Source organism: Myxine glutinosa, chromosome 1 (genome assembly GCF_964187855.1).
Source record: "Myxine glutinosa chromosome 1, kmMyxGlut1.1, whole genome shotgun sequence".
Classification (NCBI taxonomy): domain Eukaryota; kingdom Metazoa; phylum Chordata; class Myxini; order Myxiniformes; family Myxinidae; genus Myxine; species Myxine glutinosa.
In genome coordinates, this window is record NC_136261.1 from 338,920,799 (window position 1) to 338,942,305 (window position 21,507).

At 44.7% G+C, this 21,507-nt stretch overlaps 1 protein-coding gene across 3 annotated transcripts in view; it reads left to right on the forward strand.

Annotated features, from left to right (window-relative positions):
* The window catches only part of LOC137412600 (phospholipid-transporting ATPase IF), a 145,438-nt gene that overhangs the window by 38,887 nt on the left and 85,044 nt on the right, over positions 1-21,507 (forward strand). For all 3 annotated transcript variants that reach the window (XM_068097906.2, XM_078769823.1, XM_068097907.2), the window contains 5 exons: positions 10,468-10,638; positions 10,810-10,913; positions 14,510-14,566; positions 18,039-18,103; positions 19,338-19,419. In XM_068097906.2, the coding sequence (XP_067954007.2) occupies positions 10,468-10,638; positions 10,810-10,913; positions 14,510-14,566; positions 18,039-18,103; positions 19,338-19,419 (479 nt within the window). The remainder of the gene's footprint in view (positions 1-10,467; positions 10,639-10,809; positions 10,914-14,509; positions 14,567-18,038; positions 18,104-19,337; positions 19,420-21,507) is intronic.

Consider the following 21,507-nt stretch of genomic DNA (forward strand, 5'->3'; position numbering starts at 1 on the left):
ACCAACTCATCTCTCCTTTTACTTCCGTGCGCGCCTTTTTATAGCGCCTCCAGCGATCACGCCCCCGGCGCTTTGGACACGCCCATCGGGGCGCTCACCTCGGCCCTGGCTGGTCGCACGACCCTCGGGCTCCGCCCCGGACGACGACGGGCGGGCGCGCCCCTCCCCTCCTCTGACGAGGTGGAGACACGCCTTTCTTCCCTGACTCGAGCCTCGTGGTCAATGGCGGTTATTGGAGGGGAGGGAAAGGGAGATTTTTTGGGGATGGGAAGGAAAGGGGGTCTATTCTCTTTCACTGGTGCAATGGAGTATTTCAATTAATGGAAGACACAGCCTTACGCTAATACACATAATAAGGATATAACTGTCAAAAGAAAGGATATATCGTGTCCTGCATGTATGTTTTATGGACTAACTACGGAAACGCCCTTTGACCTTTATACAACCACAAACGGAGGGAGGAGGGGTGATATTTTACAACAACCTTTTACAACAACATTTTACCACAACAACAAAATAAAAAAACATTCTCATATCCACAACACTGCACCCTCCTCCCCTTAGGCACGTCCCGGGCCTATTACTTTTACCTTAGTGTGGCACGTAGGTGTAGTTCCCTCTACTTTTAACCTGACCCTGAGTGCGACAGTTTTAAAACATAAATAAATGTGTCCCGCTGCTCCATTGCACCCTGCCTAACAGACTTACGCCCACAGTTAACCGAATTGCGGAATGGTCTTCAAACTATACACTGACGGTGGGAAGCATTATTTACACTGACGCTATTTTTATTTACAAAACTAACCCAGGACCTGTAATTGTTCTTTCTTGGGGGGGAGACAGTCTGTTCTGCATCAATGCACCATTAAAGCACCCAAAAACGCACCAAAGCACCCTCAAGCACCAATCGGTGCACAGTCATCACTGTTCATGAATAAAAATAACCAAACAACCCCTAACCCTGCAGGTGTCTTGTTCTTCGGCTCCCTCTGCTGGTTATTATTATTTGTCTTCCAGATGTTGTCATTCTCTTTTGCTTTGCTTACTGGCGGCCTATTTGCAATAAAGTGTGCCCAATGTGTCCTTTTTATTTTCTTTATTTATGGCCCACAGGGCCGACTACGTGTGGTTCACCTGTGGGGCATCGGTGCCCTGTGGCCAAGGTCCGCCAGCAAGATTTCGGGCCCTCATGGCCGGTTCCAGCAGAGGGGCCATGCCCCAACCCATGGGGTCCATAGGTGGTGCTCGGCCACAGACATGTGGTCCATAATGTGGTGCATCGATGCAGACAGCTGGTTCTGGGAATTTCGGGCGCACAATGGCCGACCCACGCACGCTCCCCTCGGCGCCCAACGGCGCACAGGTCATGTGGGAGACAAAAGAAAGACAATTGAGCGAGGGGTAAGGTCACAAGGGTACACGTCAATAAGGCAATGCAAGGCGAAATGCGTACGGAGGGCGAAGTGAGAAAGCTCGTCCCTACCGTACGTCACCCCCCTGTCACCTAGCCTACCCTTGCCCTTACCCCATATGTACAAAATCTACACATTACCAATTCGTCACTACTGTCACGTCTTCCCCATATTTCCCCTATACCAAATTCGTCTCCACAATCCCTCTACTTCAAAATTTGCCATCACCAATTCATCATCAATCCTCATAAGGAGGGAGAGATGGAATTACGCACAATGTCACACCCACGTCATGATGCGTCTCACAATCCAAACATTTGCATCATAAAAAATAATCAAAACATGGCATGGTGCGGAGTACCTGTCACCCCAGGTGAGTGGATGCAGATGGTGCGAGGAGATCCTTCATCCTAACTATTTTCTAAATGACTTTAACACACTTTACACTACCCGGGGTCTTTCTCCGGCCAAACCATTGGCCCTCTTACACTATGGGTTCTAAAAACCAATTCCCATTGGCCAAACTGTGGTGCTTTTCAATTTGGGGTCTCACTCCCCCGATTCATCTCCCGGTGCCCTCGCACAATTTCTGGGCTGTGGCGTGTACCTCTCCCAGTGGGTCTACCCACCTGCACACCTCCACCACTGCAGTTGCCACCCGAGCTTACCTAGCTCCTCACCCTAACCTATCTAACTGGGGCAGGCCCCTCCTGGCTCTGTCACCCCACTCGGTGCCCTCTGGCACTGGGCTACCCGGGTCCGTCCTCCCGATCCTCGGGCCCCATCCACAACAACTACTACCGGCTCCCAGAGCCCACCTGCGGCCTCACCTGGCCGACATCCTCACAGTGGTGGAGCGCCCAACCAACTACACACACTAACAGGCTACACGCCCAGCCATTTCCACAACACCAACGCACCCATCCACATACCATTCTGTCACCCGCACCACAGATGCCAATATCCAACCACAATTTACCTGTACCCTCTACCTAACACTTACACTACCCGCCCCGGGTATCCGTGATGGGGGTCCACTCTTCCCCCATTCACACCTTTGCACCATCCACTCCACTCCACAATTTCCACCATTCTCACTCCACGACCATCCATTCCACTACTCCATACCATTTATTCCATACACCTGTCTTTCATTCACCTGTCGTTGCACACCTGTGCAATCCTACCTGGTGCCACCTGCACCCTCCTCCTCTTCCTGGACCAGTTGGTCAACACAACACAATCACCACTACTCACTCATACACTGCTCCATCCACCTGTCCAGTTGCACACCTGTGCAATCACACCTGTTCCATTCTCACCTGTTCAATCCTCACACACACGGCATCATCTCAGCTAACTACTCCCCTCTGAAACTTGCGCTTCCCAGTCGTCCCTTTAAACTATTGCGCTCCCACGTCATTATAATCCACACTAATCTACCTGCGTCCCCACTACAGGTATCAGTCACTATCTAACCTTACCGTCACCTAATGTCATCTTCGCTAGATCCCTATCATTATCCAAGCCCTCCCTGGCTCGGTTGTCATAGCCACCCCATAAACTATTGCGCATTTGCCCCCACCTGTGAGGGATGGTGGATTTGCCATCCCACCACATCGGGGGTCTCTCTATCAATTTTGCTCGTCCAAATTCCAACCAATTCAAAAATTTTCCATTTACTGCCAATTCTACCCACTATTATAAATTTCGTATCAAATCACTACCATCATCGTCCGTCTACTTATTACATCCTCTCGGTGCGCCATGACATCATTAAACTCGGTTTCGCAAAGCCGAGCAATGAATTCGGGTGGTTTGGTTGCCTGCAGGTTGAATCCGTCCGGCTTTCGGTTCAAGGGAGGTGGTTTGGTTGGACCGAGATTCCACGCACCATCTCGGCGCGGCACCTTGCGGTCCCGGGCCCGATGGCTCAATCTCCCCCGGTCGGAATCCCGTCCCCACGAGGGGGCACCGTTCCGCCTCCTCCCACTCGCCCTTGAACCGGACCGGTCGCCTCGCCCGACAAAGCCCGGACTCGACCGTGCGGGGCGGGGCCAAGCCCGAATCGGCAACGACGCTTCGAAGAGAAACGACGCAGCTTCGATCGGCGCCGGGCCTCGCACCCAACCAAGCACCCCTCGCACCGAGTGCTCGCATCGGCTATCCGTCGCTCTAACCACTAAACCGGTTACCATCGATGCTTCACTTGCATGCTTACAAGCATACGCTACCCCTTTCACCCTCACAAAACCTGGCGTTCCAACGCCGTCCGTACATTCCACCAACGCTCTCTCTGTTACACACCACACCTCTTGCGCACACTTCGGTCCACACCTCTCATCCGTTACGTCCTCCGTAACACTCACCATGGGCGTGCACTCCGCATTGCTCTCACTCCCTGTGTCACACCCCGTACACACCGACGTGCATTCTCGCTCGCACTCGGTTTCACTCCCACACTTTATAACACACCCACTCGCCGACGCACACTTTTTCCTCCCACGCGTGCCATTTCCACTCACTCGGGACCCTTCACCAACGCCCGGATGCTTCCTCGATCCCAAGCGCGCGAAAATTCTTTTGTCGCTAAACATCCTCTTACAAAATCTACCCGCACAATATACAGCACGACTCACCTGGGGGATCCTTTTCTCCACGCGAACCTGCAAACTTCCATTCGGGTTAAGCACAGCATCGTGATGTGAGCAGGGACTTTGTACATATTCCATTTCTCCCTGCAATTCCCGGGTTACCTCCGTCATCTCTTCAATTTTAATTCCCGCTACTGCTTTTTCTTTATTAACCTCGGCGACCGTTGGCTTTAATAAAATTCCCTCTACCTCATCGGTCGCCGGCTTTTCCAAACCCCGTGTCGCGATCTCTACCCCCGTCATTGTACCCGTGCTTTCCTCCGCTTCGTCCAACCGGCGCTTCTCGCCTCGCGTTACCTCCTTGTGCACCCCTGGGACCCTTTCGCCCAACTTGCGGTCTCTGTCCCTCTGCTCCCTTTCCTCCCTATCGGCCCTCATTCCGTTTATTGTTGCTTCAATTTGCTCACTGTGAGCCTCCATTTCCTTACTCAATTTCTCCCCGTTTATTCTCAGCATCTCGGCGAATTGCGCCATGAAGGCTTGCATTTGGACCACCGTTGGTAGTACAAAGGGTGCGGCCGCAGCTGCCCCCTCAACCACGTGCGCGAGGCTGCCATTTTGTGCACCTGATACACCCTCAACCACACCTTCTTTACTCTCCTCCACCATTTTTTTCCCTAAGTCCTGGGTCGATTCTACCCCGTCTATCTCTCCCACCGGCATCCCGTCGCCTTGAACAGCCATGGCGCGATTTCAAAATTCGGATTTTGCTTTAAAAAAACAAATTTCGGCAGCTCGTAATTTTGACCAAAAAATTTTTTTTCTAGATGTTTTAAAAATTTGGTTCGGGACCCGAATCCCACTCCTGACACCAATTGTTACAGATCGCGGTTATGATGTTATAGACCGAGCGGTGGTTTAAAACCGCGACCTAACAAAAACTCACCCGATTCACCCAGACTTTGGCCGGATCGCACCGCAGCTGCTCAATGAGGGGAAAAGACAAAAACGACGAATGCAAAGAGGAAAAGGAATAAAACGAGAAGACGTACAGACGAGTAATGGGTTTTATTATTTACACACACAAGCAAAAAGGGGCAATCAAGTTTTATTTACAACACATAGTCATAAGACGCAGGTGACACAGTGCAAATTTAGCTTACCTACAGGCTTAACTTATCCCAGGACAGAACAAACAGAACGCTGACTCACGCGGGGGATGCCAGGAATGGCAGAAGGTGGATGGCTGGAGGGAGAGGGAGAGGTCCAAGGGGGGGTCCCGCAGCACAACCGGCGCGTTCAGCAGCCGCCGTTCCTCTTTGGCCCTGCTCCAAACCGCCGTTCAGGCCCCCTTTGGCGGTTGGGTGGTCTTGCGGCTGCGGCCTCTGTCCGCTACGTTCTCAGGACTTGTCTGGTCCAAACCCTCAACTCTTTCTTCTTTTCTCTCACTCACCACCGCAACCACTGACCCTCCTCTGGCAACCGACTCAGACCAACTCATCTCTCCTTTTACTTCCGTGCGCGCCTTTTTATAGCGCCTCCAGCGATCACGCCCCCGGCGCTTTGGACACGCCCATCGGGGCGCTCACCTCGGCCCTGGCTGGTCGCACGACCCTCGGGCTCCGCCCCGGACGACGACGGGCGGGCGCGCCCCTCCCCTCCTCTGACGAGGTGGAGACACGCCTTTCTTCCCTGACTCGAGCCTCGTGGTCAATGGCGGTTATTGGAGGGGAGGGAAAGGGAGATTTTTTGGGGATGGGAAGGAAAGGGGGTCTATTCTCTTTCACTGGTGCAATGGAGTATTTCAATTAATGGAAGACACAGCCTTACGCTAATACACATAATAAGGATATAACTGTCAAAAGAAAGGATATATCGTGTCCTGCATGTATGTTTTATGGACTAACTACGGAAACGCCCTTTGACCTTTATACAACCACAAACGGAGGGAGGAGGGGTGATATTTTACAACAACCTTTTACAACAACATTTTACCACAACAACAAAATAAAAAAACATTCTCATATCCACAACAATATATATATATATATATATATATATATATATATATATATATATATATATAAAAATATATATATATATATATATATATATATATATATATATATATATATATATATATATATCTCTCTATATATATATATATATCTCTCTCTCTCTCTCTCTCTCTCTCTCATCTATGTTCCTCTTTTTGTCTTGGTCGTGCTGGCAACGGCTTCCTCTCAGGCTGTGTCCGTTCGTGAAGCTTTGGATAGTGGAGGGAGGAGGAAGACATCTCGCCCTTGTTAGTGCTCTTGCCTCGGTCACGAGAGCAAACAGTCGTTTTTTTTGTTGTTTTTTTTTTTTGGCCTCGTGTGCGCCTGCGGAGATGTTCCGGAGCTTTGGTGGAACTTTTGCGATCGTGAGGAGGAGACATAAGGCAGCGGTTTGCGGAGCTCTTGGCGCGTCGGTCGGAAGGAGACAAAAGCGGGAGAGGACTGGTCACACAAAATCCCTTCATGTTCGTGGGGACACGCCAAGGAGCTTCGTGCCATCGTATGCATCTTTCCCGTGCATGGCTTCGGGCCACTTTGTGCTGCCGACTTCACTCAACAGGCTCGCGTGAACAACAATGCTGAGTGCCGGCACTATAAACACCATTTTATTTTCATTAACTTTTCTCCTGTTTGTATTTCGTGTCAGATGGAGGGTCCCTCATTTAGGATTTAGTTTTTACCTCACCTTTCATGGTTATTTGCATTTATCTTCATGAAATTTTGTTTTTGTTTTATTTTATCCTTTTGGTCTTGTCTTGTTTCTTTGTTTGTAGGTCAAGGAATACAACGCCGTGTCGGCCGTCCGTCCCAGGTAAGGCTTGGGTCCCTGCCCCGCCCGCGCCACAAATAATCTCGCCAAGTTCTGGCATATGCCTCAGAGTTAAAGCTCATTTCGGTCATCCATCACCCAGAAGTCTTAACCCCGGTGACACAACAATATGCATTCAAGAAGATTTAAAACGTTTACTGCGAATATGGCAAGTTTTACAATACATTTGAGAACGTCGATATTCTCCAATACTCATTTTGACATCCACGAACAAGAGACAATTTTCAGAAAATAAAAGTCATAATACATGATCCTTTCAAGAGACATTTTCAAGTTTGATCGTAACTTTATTTTCATCAAATCGGAAGACATTATAATGAGCATAGAATATCCGGACGGGAGCCATTCTTTCATGAAAATAGAATATAGTCAAACCTGGTTATGTATCAAACCCCACTTATAGCAAGCTCTCGGATATAACGAGACAATTACTAAGACCATGTACCGGTTTCACGCAATAGTAGTTTCCTTCTGAGAAATTTGAATACAACGAACACTTGGTTATAGCGAACCGAATTTCAGGCCCCAAAGACATTTCATCTCATTGAATTGCTGACCCATGAATATAATATTTCGAGTTGGTCTATATGAGAGAGGTTCGTTGCCGGAGGCATTATGTTTTCAGGTTGTCCGTCCATCCGTAATAGGTTTTCGTTACCGCGATAACTTGAGAACGGCTAAAGGGATCTCAGTCAAACTCGGTGCAGGTATGTATAATGAGGTAAAGATGAACTGCTTAGATTTTGGAGTCACGAGGTTAAATGCCAAAAGTCAGAGGTCATGTTTGGTAAAAAAATACTGTTACCGTGATAACTTGTGAACCAGTGATGGGATTCTGACCAAATTTGCTACACTTATGTGGAATGATGTAAAGATGAACTGATTCGATTTTGGGGTCGAGAGGTCAAAGGTCAAAGTCTGTAATTTGTCTATAACTTGAGAACTGCTGAAATCATCTAATTCAAACTTAGTACAGGTATGTATAATGATGTAAAGTTTAACTTATTAGATTTTAGGGTTAAAGGTCAAATTTGTATTGGTATATTCCTTGAGAACGGCTGAAGTGAACTAATTCAAACTTGGTACAGGTATGTATAATGTTATAAAGATTAAGTGGTTAGATTTTGGAGTCAAAGGTCAAATCTGTAATAGGTCTATAACTTGAGAACTGCTGAAGTGATGTAATTCAAACTTGGTACAGGTATGTGTAATGTAAAGATTAACTTATTAGATTTTGGGGTCAAAAGTCAAATCTGTAATAGGTTTATAAATTGAGAATGGCTGAATTGATCTAATTCAAACTTGGTACGGGTATGTATAATGATGTAAAGATTCAATGATTAGAATTTGAGGTCAAGAGGTCAGAGGTCAAAGTCTGTAATAGGTCTATAACTCGAGAATGGCTGAAGTTATCTAATTCAAACTTGGTACAGGTATGTATAATGTAAATATTTACTGATGAGATTTTGGGGTCCCGAGGTCAAAGGCCAAAGGTCAGAGATCATGTCAGGTAAAAATGTGAACTTGAGAACAGCTGAATGGATTTAAAGCAACCTTGATACAAGTCTTAGAATGATGTAATAATGTGGGCGGAGGCATATCAGTCGCCGTCGTGACGTCGAAGAGTGTCGTTCTTGTTCCAGTATGTTTGCATTCTGTGGGATGAGATGAATGTACACATATCTCATAGAAGTTTCTTGCGATGATGCGGATCAGATCCACTGAATCCTTATCGATCCCGTCACATGTTTGTTTCTCATGTTCATCATCAAACTACTTCTCCCCATCAATGGTAGCTACCGCTTGCAATATTAATCGTGTCCTGTTCAAGGTGGCTTTGCTAACTACCCGCAAGCTAGACATAGAATGCAGGACACGTTCTGTCACTGTCACTACATTTCCAACTGCCCTCGATGGCATGAAAAACCCACCTCGATTCTCGAAGGACTGTAAGAGCTCTTGAAACTAATATTTAAGATAATGAATACTGTGGATTGAGGGGAAGACATAAATTGAGCTCGGCACTCAAGACATGACAGCTACGTGATTACTTTCCTGACAACAAACCTGGATATGTAGACGAAAATGATGTCGATGATGAAACCGTGTTCGGACGGATCTACGTTCCCTCCAGATTGATCATTATCACTGAATGATGACTCCTCACATTCCTCGTCATCCTGTTGTACTCGCGTATTGGTTGGCGGCATGTAAGCAGATGTTGCGGCGCATGCAAGCTCAGTGTCATCTTGAGCGGTGACATTGCCAGTCTCTCCACTGGTCGAGGAGCCAGCATGTGCGACCCGCTTGTGGAATGCACCCATTAACTGAGTAACGGAAGGGTTATTGTTCCACCATTTTGATACAATTACATGGTGTATTACTTGCACTAGCAACAGTACCCGCCCTATGGGCGGGGCTTCAATTGGGAAGCCCAAATGAAAAGATAAAATATCAGAAATTGACCGCTTTTTTATTTTAAACGATTCATATAAACATCCGTTGAATCATATCACACGCAAATCATCAAAATCTAAACAGTACATGGACGATCACGTACCACGTACGTCCCGCATCTCGCTCACTCTCATGTTGTCCCGATAATGATCCTTCCGCAGGTTCACCGACGGAAACCTTGTTACGACTTTTACTTCCTCTAGACAGTCAAGTTTGCTCATATTTTCGGTTTACCGGCACGAGCCGAGAACGGCCCGTGCAGGGGCTGATCCGAGGATCTCATCAAACCGTCCGATCAGTAGTAGCGATGGGTGGTGTGTACAAAGGGCAGGGACTTGATCAACACGAGCTGATGACTCGCGCTTACTGGGAATTCCTCGTTCGTGGGACACTGTCTCAAGCCCCAGACAGCGGTTTACCCGAGCCTGACGGCGAAGGGCAAGGTACATGCTGGCCCGTCCTGTGTAGCACGCGTGCGGCCCCGGACATCGAAGGGCATTAAACATTAAACGTTCATTAAAGGATTACGAAACGAAAAACATTACGAAATTACGTTCACACCGTCACGTCAAACACTACTGTGAAAACATACATCGTCACAATGAGAACATCGTCACAATGAACGTTATGCAAACGCGAATGTTATGCGGAGTCCAAACCTGAGAATGTTAGAGACCAAAGCTGTAATTGGGAAAACTAAATAGCCTATTTTACTCCCAGGGGTCCCAGGATTACCCACCCAAAATATATTTGTGATCGGTTCAGCAGTTTTTACGGTACCTTCGAACAGACAGACGGACATTTTGTGAATTATATTAAGATGGTTCGGATTCGTTTCATGATAATAACAATTATTCAAACAATGTATAAAAAGTATCCTAATCGCTTTTATGGGGTACAGTTTGCAGCTAAAAAGCAGATTGGATTGTCACTTGTTTTCTGACCTACTAAATAGAGAATGTAGGAATTCGCCCTTTCTGCACATATCATTGACATTTGGATCAAGATTAGAGAAAAAGCACTGTGACGTCACTATTAGCTCACTTCTGCATTGCCCGCCAATAACCTCGTCCCCTCACCTCTTTATTTTATCTCTATGCTTCCATTCCAATTTACAGGTTGGAGATATTGTTTATGTGCGTTCAGATGAGATCTTCCCATGTGACCTGATACTGTTGTCATCTTCCGGAGGAGTTGACCAACTACATGATGAACAGTCAGGCCCAAGCTCTGAGTTTGACTGGTGCTACATCACAACTGCTAGTCTCGATGGAGAATCGGACTACAAGGTGATGAACCCAAATGCATCAACAGCTGTTTGGTCTCATCTGGCACAGATTTCATGTGATAATCTTAAGCTCTTGGTGATTACCCTTCATCCTCTTAGCTTTTTCTACAATTTCATCGCGAGAATGTTTGGGATTAGTTTGTTAAACAATATGGATGCTGTTTGTGTGCAGACACGGTTTGTTCCAGCACATGCTCCTAGGGTTGCCAATGCAGTGGACCTCTCCGGATTCTCTGCAAACATTGAATGCCAGCCTCCTGATGCAGATCTCTACAGGTTGTATTTTTATTTCTTTATTTTCTTTTGAGGCAGCACTTTGTAATTTGGTGGGTCTCTTGGGAGGGATAATCACAAACGGTCATCTCCAATTTTTGCAGATGCCATTCAGATGTCATTTTATTGTGCTGTTGTTATTTCTTTCTTGTCTCATTTGTTGTCAATGTATTATGATTTATTTTGGAGAAGTCTCACTACGTTGGTCACTTTAGTCTTTCCCAGTCATGGAACACGGCTGGGCTGCCAACACATTTGCTGCTTTACCTGCAGCAATGCCCCCTTTAAATTGCAGTAACGTTCTCCATTCTTTTTCTAATTTAAAAAAACAAAAAAAAAAACCTTTAGAGGCCATTTTTCCCCGCAAAGCGGGGGTTGGCCTTTTTCGGGGACCGTGGTTGTTGTTGTTTTTTGGTCTCCTTTTTGAAGCAATGTTTTACGGCCGGATGCCCTTCCTCCCGCTAACCCTTTTTTGTCGCCTTTTACGACAAGCAGGGAATTACCAGTGAACTGGTACTCAATTAGCCGACCTCGGAAGGATGACAGGCTGAGTCAACCCCCCTGGCGTTAATTCAGCGATCGACCGGGATTCGAACCCAGGATCCTAGGATCCTAAGCCGGCACCCTAGCCGCTAGCCCAACATTCTTTTTCTAATAAATGAAAGATAATCCTTCCTGGCTCTCCTATGTCTTCCTATTAACCTGCCTTCAAGCACCTTTCTTACTTGATCATCGCTCCACAGAATATGCCCCATACATTGCTTCTTCCTATTCTGAATAGTACAAATCAGACTCAGAACATTTTCCTCCCAATCTTTCTTCTTCTTTTTTTTCAACCACTTTATTGTCATCCTTACCTACCCAACTAATTTTCATCAATCTTCTCCATATCATCATATCAAAGGCTGCTCACTTCTTCATCCAAACATTCCAGGTTGTAGCACACTCGAGAACTTCACTCGTGATAAAATCAATCTTTAAATGCTTCTTAAGAGATGGTTCCAGATTACTTGCCAGAAGAACTATACATTTCTTGAAAGCTCCTTATTATGCCTCCACGGCAAAGTCTTTGTTTTCAGGTTGTCCGTCCGTTTGTTGATAGGTTTTCATTACCCTGATAACTTAAGAATGGCTGAAAGGATCCGAGTCAAACTTGGTACAAGTATGTATAATGATGTAAAGATGAGGTACGAAAATATTAAAATTATTGCTATCTTGTCCCCTTTGAATTGCAGTAACGTTCTAAAGATAGCATTACCATGCTATCTTGCGAACCAGTGATGGGATTTTTGACCAAACTTTGTGGAAGAGTATTGCAGGTTTCACTACCTTTGAGCATCTACAATATCTGAGATGCTTGAACCAAGGTGCTCAAAAGAAGACCTGCATCAAATAAAACTTTTTTTACTGAATTCTAAGAATGGGACCAGAAATATAAATTCTCATCACTTTTATCTTACAATTAGTTATCATTCCAGATTATTCAACCGTACAAGCTAGCTTGTCTACTCCGCATTACACAATTAACTATTAAGAGCTTTATCAGCAAAACTGATAGACCTTATCCTCTCAATTCCAATCAGATGGCCTGCATCTCAACTATCCCAAGATTATTGAACCATTGCTTCTGCATCGGTATGGAAAAGAGGAGAGAGTGTGCAACCTTGATAAACTACCTCCTGATTGGATAGTTCTCAAACTTCTTCTTCTCAAATTCTTCTCAGAACTTCTCAAGAAGTTCTCAAACTTCTCAAATCTTCTCTCTGAAAAGACCGACTGGACAACCCTCCCATCCACTTTCTGAATAATCCTCTCCAAGAAGTTCTGTCACTCAAGCTTTTGGGTCTCACTATCTGCCATGATCTTTCCTGGGAAAACCACATTTCAAATCTGGCCTCCAAAGCCAGTCGCCGACTGGGCATCCTCCGTCGTGCGAAGTCCTTCCTTGGCACACATGAGCTCCTCACCACGTACAAGGCTTGCATCCGCAGCTCAATGGAATACTGCTCTCCCCTCTGGGCTGGTGCTCCTGCCTCACACCTAGCTCGTCTTCACGCTGTTGAAACCAAAGCGTTCAGAATCATTGGAATCTCCCGCGATGAAGCTAACTCCAAGGACCTTTCACTCACTCACCGCAGGCAGGTTGGTGGTCTTTCGGTCTTCTACCGACTCCTCTCTGGCCTTGCCAATTGCCCCCCCAGCTCTCTCTGGGCTCTGTCCCCCAAATATTCCTACAGGTCGCACAAGATCTGCCTGCAACCCTCTTATGGTTAAACTGCCAAAATCAAGACTTTCTGCTCACCTTCACTCCTTCATTCCTCTTTTCTCCTGCCTCTGGAACAAACTCCCTCACTCTCTTCAATCCCACTCCACCCTCCAGGTCTTTAAAACAGCTGTTCACCACCATCTCTTATCTTCCCCCATCCAAAACCTTGATCTTTTCTACCCCTGCTAATTTCACCCCAAATCCTACACTTTTTTTGAAATACCAACTTCTGTCCTGGAAGTCCTTGGTCTCCTTGTGTTTTAAACCTCTCGCCCCCCCCCCCTTCCCACGCCTCCTCCCCCCAGGCCCTCTCCCTCCTGTGCTTCTCCCTGCTCCCAGGTGTTGTGTTTGTGTGCTTCCCCTCCTCTCCCCATCTTGTCTCCCGCTCCCTCTTTTTGTATGTTTTGTTTGTAGAATAAATGTTAGCTCTTTCACGAGCCTCGATTCAGTAAAAAAAACAAAAAAAAAAACAACAACACTTTCCGGTTGCCACTCTGACCTAATGTTATAACTAAAATTTGGTACAATTCTAACTGGTGGGTTTGGAGAAGATTTTTGAAGGAATTTACATGAGTCATTTGGACACACTTCTGATCACGTCATCAGCATGACCTCCGCAATATAACATCCCTACCCTGGCCTAATGTTGTAACCCAAATTTGGTAGCATTCTAATATAACTGGCATTATAGCATTATAGCATTAGCATTCTAATAATATAACTATAACTGGTGAGTCTGGAGGAAAGGATTTTTGAAGGAATTTACTAAGTTGGCCATTTTGTCACACTTCCGGTCATTTGAACGGAACGAGATTTGCAATCCCCGTTACCAGTCAGGAGCGGAACCTTGCTGCCAAATTTCAGCTGCATCAGCCCAGCGGTTTGGCCAGAAAAGTCTTAAAAGGTAACAGACGAATGGATAAACAAACGGACGGTGCACAGTGACAATACCTTATCTGGAATTTTAATTCCACATAAGCTAACAACACTGATCATATTGTTGAGTAAAGACCATGTGGGTGCGCTCCCTCTGGACCATCCTGTCAGTGTTTGCACCTGAAAGATTGCATTTTGAAACGAATTTTCATTTAAAATAACCTGCATGTTGATATTGCATTAAAGAAAATAAGATGTCTGGACCTGTAGCTTCTAATGTGACAAATGTGATTTCCAATCACTCTGTGTGTTGTTTCTCAGAATAACTGTTATAATTGAGATAGATGTGCATGTGCATAAACTGGTTCAAAATGATGATTCGTTGAAGTTCACTGTTGACAGGTGGTTAAAGGAGAACTCACAAGAGATTTCATTTTGTTTTACTTATCTTTTTCAGGTTTGAAGGAACGATAACGTTTGATCACCCACTTGTAGATGGGCAGCCTGTCACAAGGTAGGTGACAAGATTGTTACTATGTTACAGTTGTGTTCACCATGAGAATCAAAGTATACTTCTCTTTCACGTGTCATACTGGACGCATCACAGCTGTTGATAGATTTTCCCGATTTGCATTTCTTTGATGAAATATGATCAACTTCACCTCTTCGTTGACCTCTGGAAAATCCATATGATGATGCAGGATGTGTAAATACATTTAACACTACTAACCCGAAGAGGTGCATTTTCTTGTGTTGAGAAAAAACATCATTCACTTAATTTAATTTTTAAAAAGATATCCAGTGCAATATCTGGGCTCATGGGACACCAACGGGATTGAGAGTAGAAAAAGGCTAAGTACTGGCACTGGGACAGTGGGGCCACAACTGGGCATAAGCAAGTGAAGGAATGGAGAGAGCATTAAATACAGTAACCTGCACGTAAAAGAGTGGGTTAAGTTTGGTTAATATGAGTAAAACAGATCATGGGCAAGGAGGTGCAGCAGGTTGGGGTGGGAGAAGGGCAATTACATTAGATGGTAGTACACCTTCTGCTTGAATCCCTGGAAGGAAAAGCGTGGTTGAACTACCCTGGAAGGCAGTTCCGGAGATTTGCAGGAACAAGAGTTGAGTTGGCCGGTAACCCTGGATTTTCGGAATCTAATTAGGAATGGGTTCCTGGAAGATGTGCATCTTGGAGAAGCTTGATAGGGCTGGAGAGTTCTGGCTGGAGAGATCAAACCAGAGGAGAGACAGTTAAAAAAAAAAAAAGGCCACCATCCCGTCTACATTTTGAGTTCAACATGTTATGTGCTACGGCCTCATCATGGGAGGTGCCAAGAATGCCGAGAGCTTTAGATTCCACGGAGTCAGGATGCTGATGTACCAGCCCATAGTGGGCAGCAGTATTCCACTGAGCTACAGACAATGGCTTTGTATGCTGAGGAACCGTTCTGATTTTTCATGCAATTATTTGGAATAATGGAGGATGCCCAGTTGGTGGCTGGCTTTGGATGGCAGCTTTGCTATATCAGCCCAGATGTTGTAGTTGATGGTGAGGCATATAAGCTCATGAGACTTGATCACCTTTCACAATGGCTATGCATGGAAATAGATAGGTTGATTCGGTTCACAGTCCTTCTGAAGAGACTCCGATCAATGAGATTTTTCCTGGACTAAGTGACATATTCCAAATGTCAGACAAACATTTGATGTTTTCTACTTGTGCTGATAGAGATGTAGCTGTTGTCAGTCTATCAGTAAAATATATTTGTTTAGTAAAATGTGTAATAACCTGCAAAGCATTTGCAAGTGAATCAGAGATTGTTCACATCGACAAGGAAAATAAGTACAGTGAAACCTTGACTTACGAGTGCACCAACTTACGAGTTTTCCGAGATACGAGCCGTCGCTCAGGCGGTTTATTGCTTTGAGATGCGAGCCGAGATCTGAGTTACGAGCTTACGCCACCCGCCACCAGGTGGGTTCCGGTCACGTGGTTATCTTGCCGTGCAAGCATCTCTGCCGTATATCGCTGCTGCTTTGTTTTCGCATGTTGGTTATTTTGGAAAATTTCTTAGTTTTAACCATGGGTCCTAAGAAATTGAGTGCCAAGGGCAGTACTGAGAAGAAGAAGAGGATGATGTGCTTGGATATAAAACACGCAATCGTCGAAAAACATGAGCGAGGTGTGCGTGTTGTCGACTTGGCGAGGCAGTACGATCGAAGCAGTACGATCGAAACATTTTGAAAGGGAGGAAGAAACAAACCTCGTTGGACAGGTTTTTATTGAAACGCCCTGCAAGTGAAAGCGAGGAAAGTGTGGCGAAAAAGGCAAAAGTCATCTCCTCCACCTCCGCCAGCATCTTCGTCTGATCTTCAAGGTAAATACACTTAATAAAACCAGTTTATTTCTTTACATTGTGGCGGACACGGAAGCTCACTGGCGTGGTGACGTCATTCCGCGCACCAAGTGGGCGGGGGCCACGCCGAGGGGTAGGCGTGGCCTCAGGGTATACACCGGGCGTGCAGCCCAGAGCGCGCCAGTGTTACAGTGAGCTCTTGAATAAAGACTCTTACAAATTACCGCGTTGTCCGCTTCCTCCTTGTTTACAAGCAGCGCGCGTAACGCCGCTTATTATGTACAGTATATACGAGGTCGTGCTTGTTTATACATTATTTGTTATTTATAAAGTACATTTTTCTTATTTAAAAACACGTAACAAAAAAAATTGGTGTGGTTTTTTGGGGGCTGGAACGGATTAATAGCATTTCAATGCATTTTAATGGGGAAATTTAATTTGAGAAACGAGCAAATTGAGTTACGAGCTCGGTCACAGAACGAATTAAACTCGTAAGTCAAGGTTTCACTGTATATCCAAGAGGAAACCTTGAGGAACTCTGGCCTCTACTGTAAGAGGAGATGAAAATATAATGTTGAGAGTTGTATGCTGTTCATACGCATAGGTTAAACTCTTATGGTTAAACTGCCAAAATCTAGGCTCTCTGCTCACCTTCACTCTTTCATTCCCCTTTTCTCCCGCCTCTGGAACAAACTCCCTCACTCCCTTCAATCCCACTCCTCCCTCCAGGTCTTTAAAACAGCTGTTCAACACCATCTCTTATCTTCCCCCATCCAAAACCTTGATCTTTTCTACCCCCACTAATTCACCCCAGATCCACTTTTTTGAAATTCCAACTTCTTTCCTGGAAGTCCTTGCAGTGTCCATGTGTTTTATACCTCTCCCACCTCCCCCCAAGCCCTCTCCCTCCCACAGTTCTCTCGATGTCCCTGCTCTCAAATGTTGTTTGTGTCCTTCCCCCTCTCTCCCCATCTTGTGGTCCGCTCCCCTTATTTTGTGTTTTATGTGTCGGTTTGACTTTTTGTGTGATTAATGTTAGCTCTTTCATGAGCCTCGATCTTGTATGCAAAAAAAAAGAAGAAAAAAAAGGTGAAGTCCATGAAGGTGGTGTTGGACAAAATGTGAGCAGAGCAGTGTACAAGGCAATGCAAAAAGCCCAGGATATGTCCAGAGCCACAGAATTTATCTTTTATTCAAAGTTCATGATGTCTATTTGTTGAGGGGTAAGCAGAAGCTGCCCTATCCAGTTGAGTATTCAGAATAGAAGGCAAACTGATGATCTGGTTAAAGGATGACATCTTGTGCCCACAGCAGCAGCCCCACCGAGAAAAGGACCTCGAGTCTTTTTCAAACAGCTTTGAACTCGTTAGTTTTCTTCAGTACAGTTAATATTTTATGGAGCAAAACGTGATATGAAAGAAAAGCTGGACAGTTGGCTTAACTTTTTCCAAAATGATGGTATGGTCTACGATGCCATGTCATGCCTGTGAATCACAGGGTACTTATAATGAGAATAATGATGCATCGTTTTTATTTTGTCATGCTGTTGTAACATTAGGAAGTATAGTGCCATGTTATTTTATTGATCATTATCAGGATTTGATTGGCTGGCCTTTCTCTATTTAGGTCCCTTGGTCCAGAGAACCTGCTGGTACGTGGAGCCAGATTAAAGGATACCCCATTCATTTATGGTATGTCATAGGCATAAGAGCCAACGTTCATGCTGTTGAAACTTTTCATTGTGCAGATGCTGTATTAAAATACTGTTATGTTGGAGGGGGGTATACATATTGGGTAGCATGTTATGTTGGCATAGTCCATGTGTGCATTTATTCGGTTTTATTTATTATTAGGTCATTTATTTAGGTCCATGTGCATTTATTTATTTTCGTATCCTGGGTCCCGTTAGGGATGTTGTCCTGTTATTACATATGCGGTGAGGGGGGTAGATATTCCTCTTATGTTTTGCCGCCATTCAAGGTCTTTTGCAGCCCTTGAAGCCTCTTTGTCATTCTTTAAACTCCATTTCCATTCTTCAAGCTCCTTTGCCACCCTTTAATCTCCTTTGCCACCCTTCAATCTCCTTTGCCACCCTTCAATCTCCTTTGCCACCCTTCAAGCTATTTTGCAGCCCTTTAAGCTATTGCAACCCCCCCCCCCCCCCCCTCCAATTTTTTTGGTGTGAATTAATGCTTTTGTGCTGCCATAGGACAATTCTTTTGTATAAAGTGCTTTTGCTTTTCACCGGATCGCAAAGTGTATTTCTTTATTTCCCTGAATTTGTGTCCCTCGATCTATAGTCTCGGATTCTCCGTTTTTGTCATGCTGTGTCTCTTTTCAGTAAGCTGTTATTATGTAATACGTGTTAAGTGGTGATCTGCCTTTACCATCCTTACATGAGACTGGTGGGAATTGTATTCCGACCGGGGGAAACTACGCTAACTGCTCAGACGTGATCCGCTTTGATTTTTTTTCCATTCACGAAGCGTATCACTTTGGCGCAGCAGGTCTGCTTCGACGGCAGGTTGACGCTACAAATTGGTGTCAGGAATGGGATTCAAACCCAATTCTCCAGAGAGACTGATGTCACGGTGCCTCTCAAACCATCTTAGGCCACGGAGAGGTTTATCGGCCCAACAAGAACTGCCGACACATCCAAAGTTTCCATTCTCCTTGCTGTACCTTACCTAATGTCTATTTGTCCACTCTGCTCTCCTCGTGGCATACGTAATTAACAGGACAACTTCACTCTAACGGGTTCCTAGTTTCAAAAAATGGTCTTACCGACACAAACACATGGACCACATTTCGCCTTGTTTTATCTTTATAACAATTTGAACAGACAGATCTCTCTAATTGTAGATGATGTCAGCACTTACAAGTCAGCAGCTCTTATCTGGTCATGCTAATGGCATGTATTTCTAGGAATTGCAGTACATACGGGTATGGACACCAAGATGTCACTAAACTATCGATCCAAATCACAGAAGCGCTCTGTTGTGGAGAGGTAAGTCAAATTTTGAGAGTATAATACATACAAAGATGAAAGGCAATAACAATGCAAAGGTATTGGTTGGATTGGAACATTTATTTATTATACAGTATTGTAATGTAAAAATGTTGGCAGGGGGTTAGTTTTTGATGAGTTGTACATGTAAAAAAAAAAAAACTCTTTTTTTAAAATATTTTGAATGTTTCCTCCCTCCCCCACCCCCCTACTAATTATTATTATTATTATTATTATCATTATTATTATTATTACTATTATTATTATTAATTTTAATTTTTATATATATTTTTGTGATCCAATAATTGTTCTTGAAAGCTGTTTGGAGAATTTTCTTTTTCAGCCTTAGGTACTCTCATATTGCATTCATAATGCCTGCCTGCCTCTATACCCATCAATATTTGGCACTGGTCTTTTCACACTCCCATCATTTAAAGAATGTTTGATGGTATACAGTATTACATTGTTGAGGAGGGGGAGGGGAGGGTGGGGAGTGGAATATCAACTGTTTGGTTTGTTTTGGTTTTTTGTCGAGATTTCCCTTCACAATATCATAATGTGCCCTTGAATTTCCAATTCACTGTTGGTTACTTTGCTTATTCAGCCACGTCAATCAGACATGTATCTATCTATAATTCCAGTAATCTCTGTCTGTACGTTTGTACGTTTGTCTGTCTGTGACCGCTGTTTCTCGACAACCACGGGTCCGATATACTTTTAACTTGCCAGGTATATTGCTGGGGACCCGAGGATGTGCCTTTTCAAGGTTTCATATTAATCGGACAATTACTTACCGAGCTATGTCCAAAAAACGATTCAACCAATCAGAGAGCAGCGAACGATCGCGTGTGCCGGCGTTGCGAATGGACCAAACCATTCCATGTAAATAGAGGGGGGGGTTCTGTGGTCGTTGCGAATGGACGAAACCATTTCATGTAAATAGAGGGGGGGGATTGTCACTGTACTCGCAAGCCGTTCGCCGTTCGCTTTGGCGTTGCGAATGGACCAAACCATTTCATGTAAATAGAGGGGGGGGATATAATTTTAGATAGATATATAGTACGGGCATATATATAGTACGGGCATGCCCTAGTATAGATAGATCCAGGCAAAGTGATGGTGATGCATGGTTGAATGGGTTGGTTGACTGAGATGTTCATGTTTTTCTGTTTTTCTCCCAACAAGAGCGAGGCTCGTGGAATACTTGCATTTCTTGCATTAAAACTGTGAACTGCGCACAAAACGTGCAAAAAAAAAAAAAAAAAATGTTCAGGAGACGCTTTTGCTTCAAAAATGCTCCCATGAAGCAGATAGTGTTTATGCACGAATGTTTTTTGATGTAAATGAGCATTGTTTCATTATGATAGAAATTTGCATTGTTTTCCTTCTTTCATTGATTTAAGTTTCTTTTAAATTTATTCCTTTGCGTAATAAAGACTGATTTAGTTGTCATGCTTCTTGAAACCTTCCATCACACAGATGCTGTATTAATTCTATATTATAAAAGGAACTGTGTCTGTTTGTTTGTTTGTCATGTTATAACTTGAGAACGAATTTATGGATTTCAATAACTCCAACTACTGTGGATTCAGGTAACTCCACGGGAGTGTTTGTGATCTAAAAAAAAATAAATATTGTTACGGATATGGGGACGGCGCTTCCCCTTAGCGGGGGGGGGGGGGGGGTAATCCCCCTTCTATTTTCATTGGCCGTCTCCGCTCCTGAAGCCACCCCACTCCCTCCAGAGAGGCAGGTGGGCAACCTCGTTCGAGACCGCGGACAAGATGTTATTTGCCGAGCGGATTAGCAGCCCGCGGCTCGAACCATTAACAAAAACTAGACCGATTCTAAACGTTGGCCAAATCGTGCCACAGGTATTCAATGGGGAAATCACAAAGAGGACCGGATGAGCATGAAGAAGAAGACGAAGGTAGGAAATAACAGGATTTATTATTACTAATTATGTACAAAACCAAAGAAACCAAGGAGGAGGAAAGAAACGAAAATAATTTACAGAAGAGGAAGACACAGTGCAATTCTACTTATCTATACAGTCTTACTTATTCCCAGGGACAACACAGACAGACG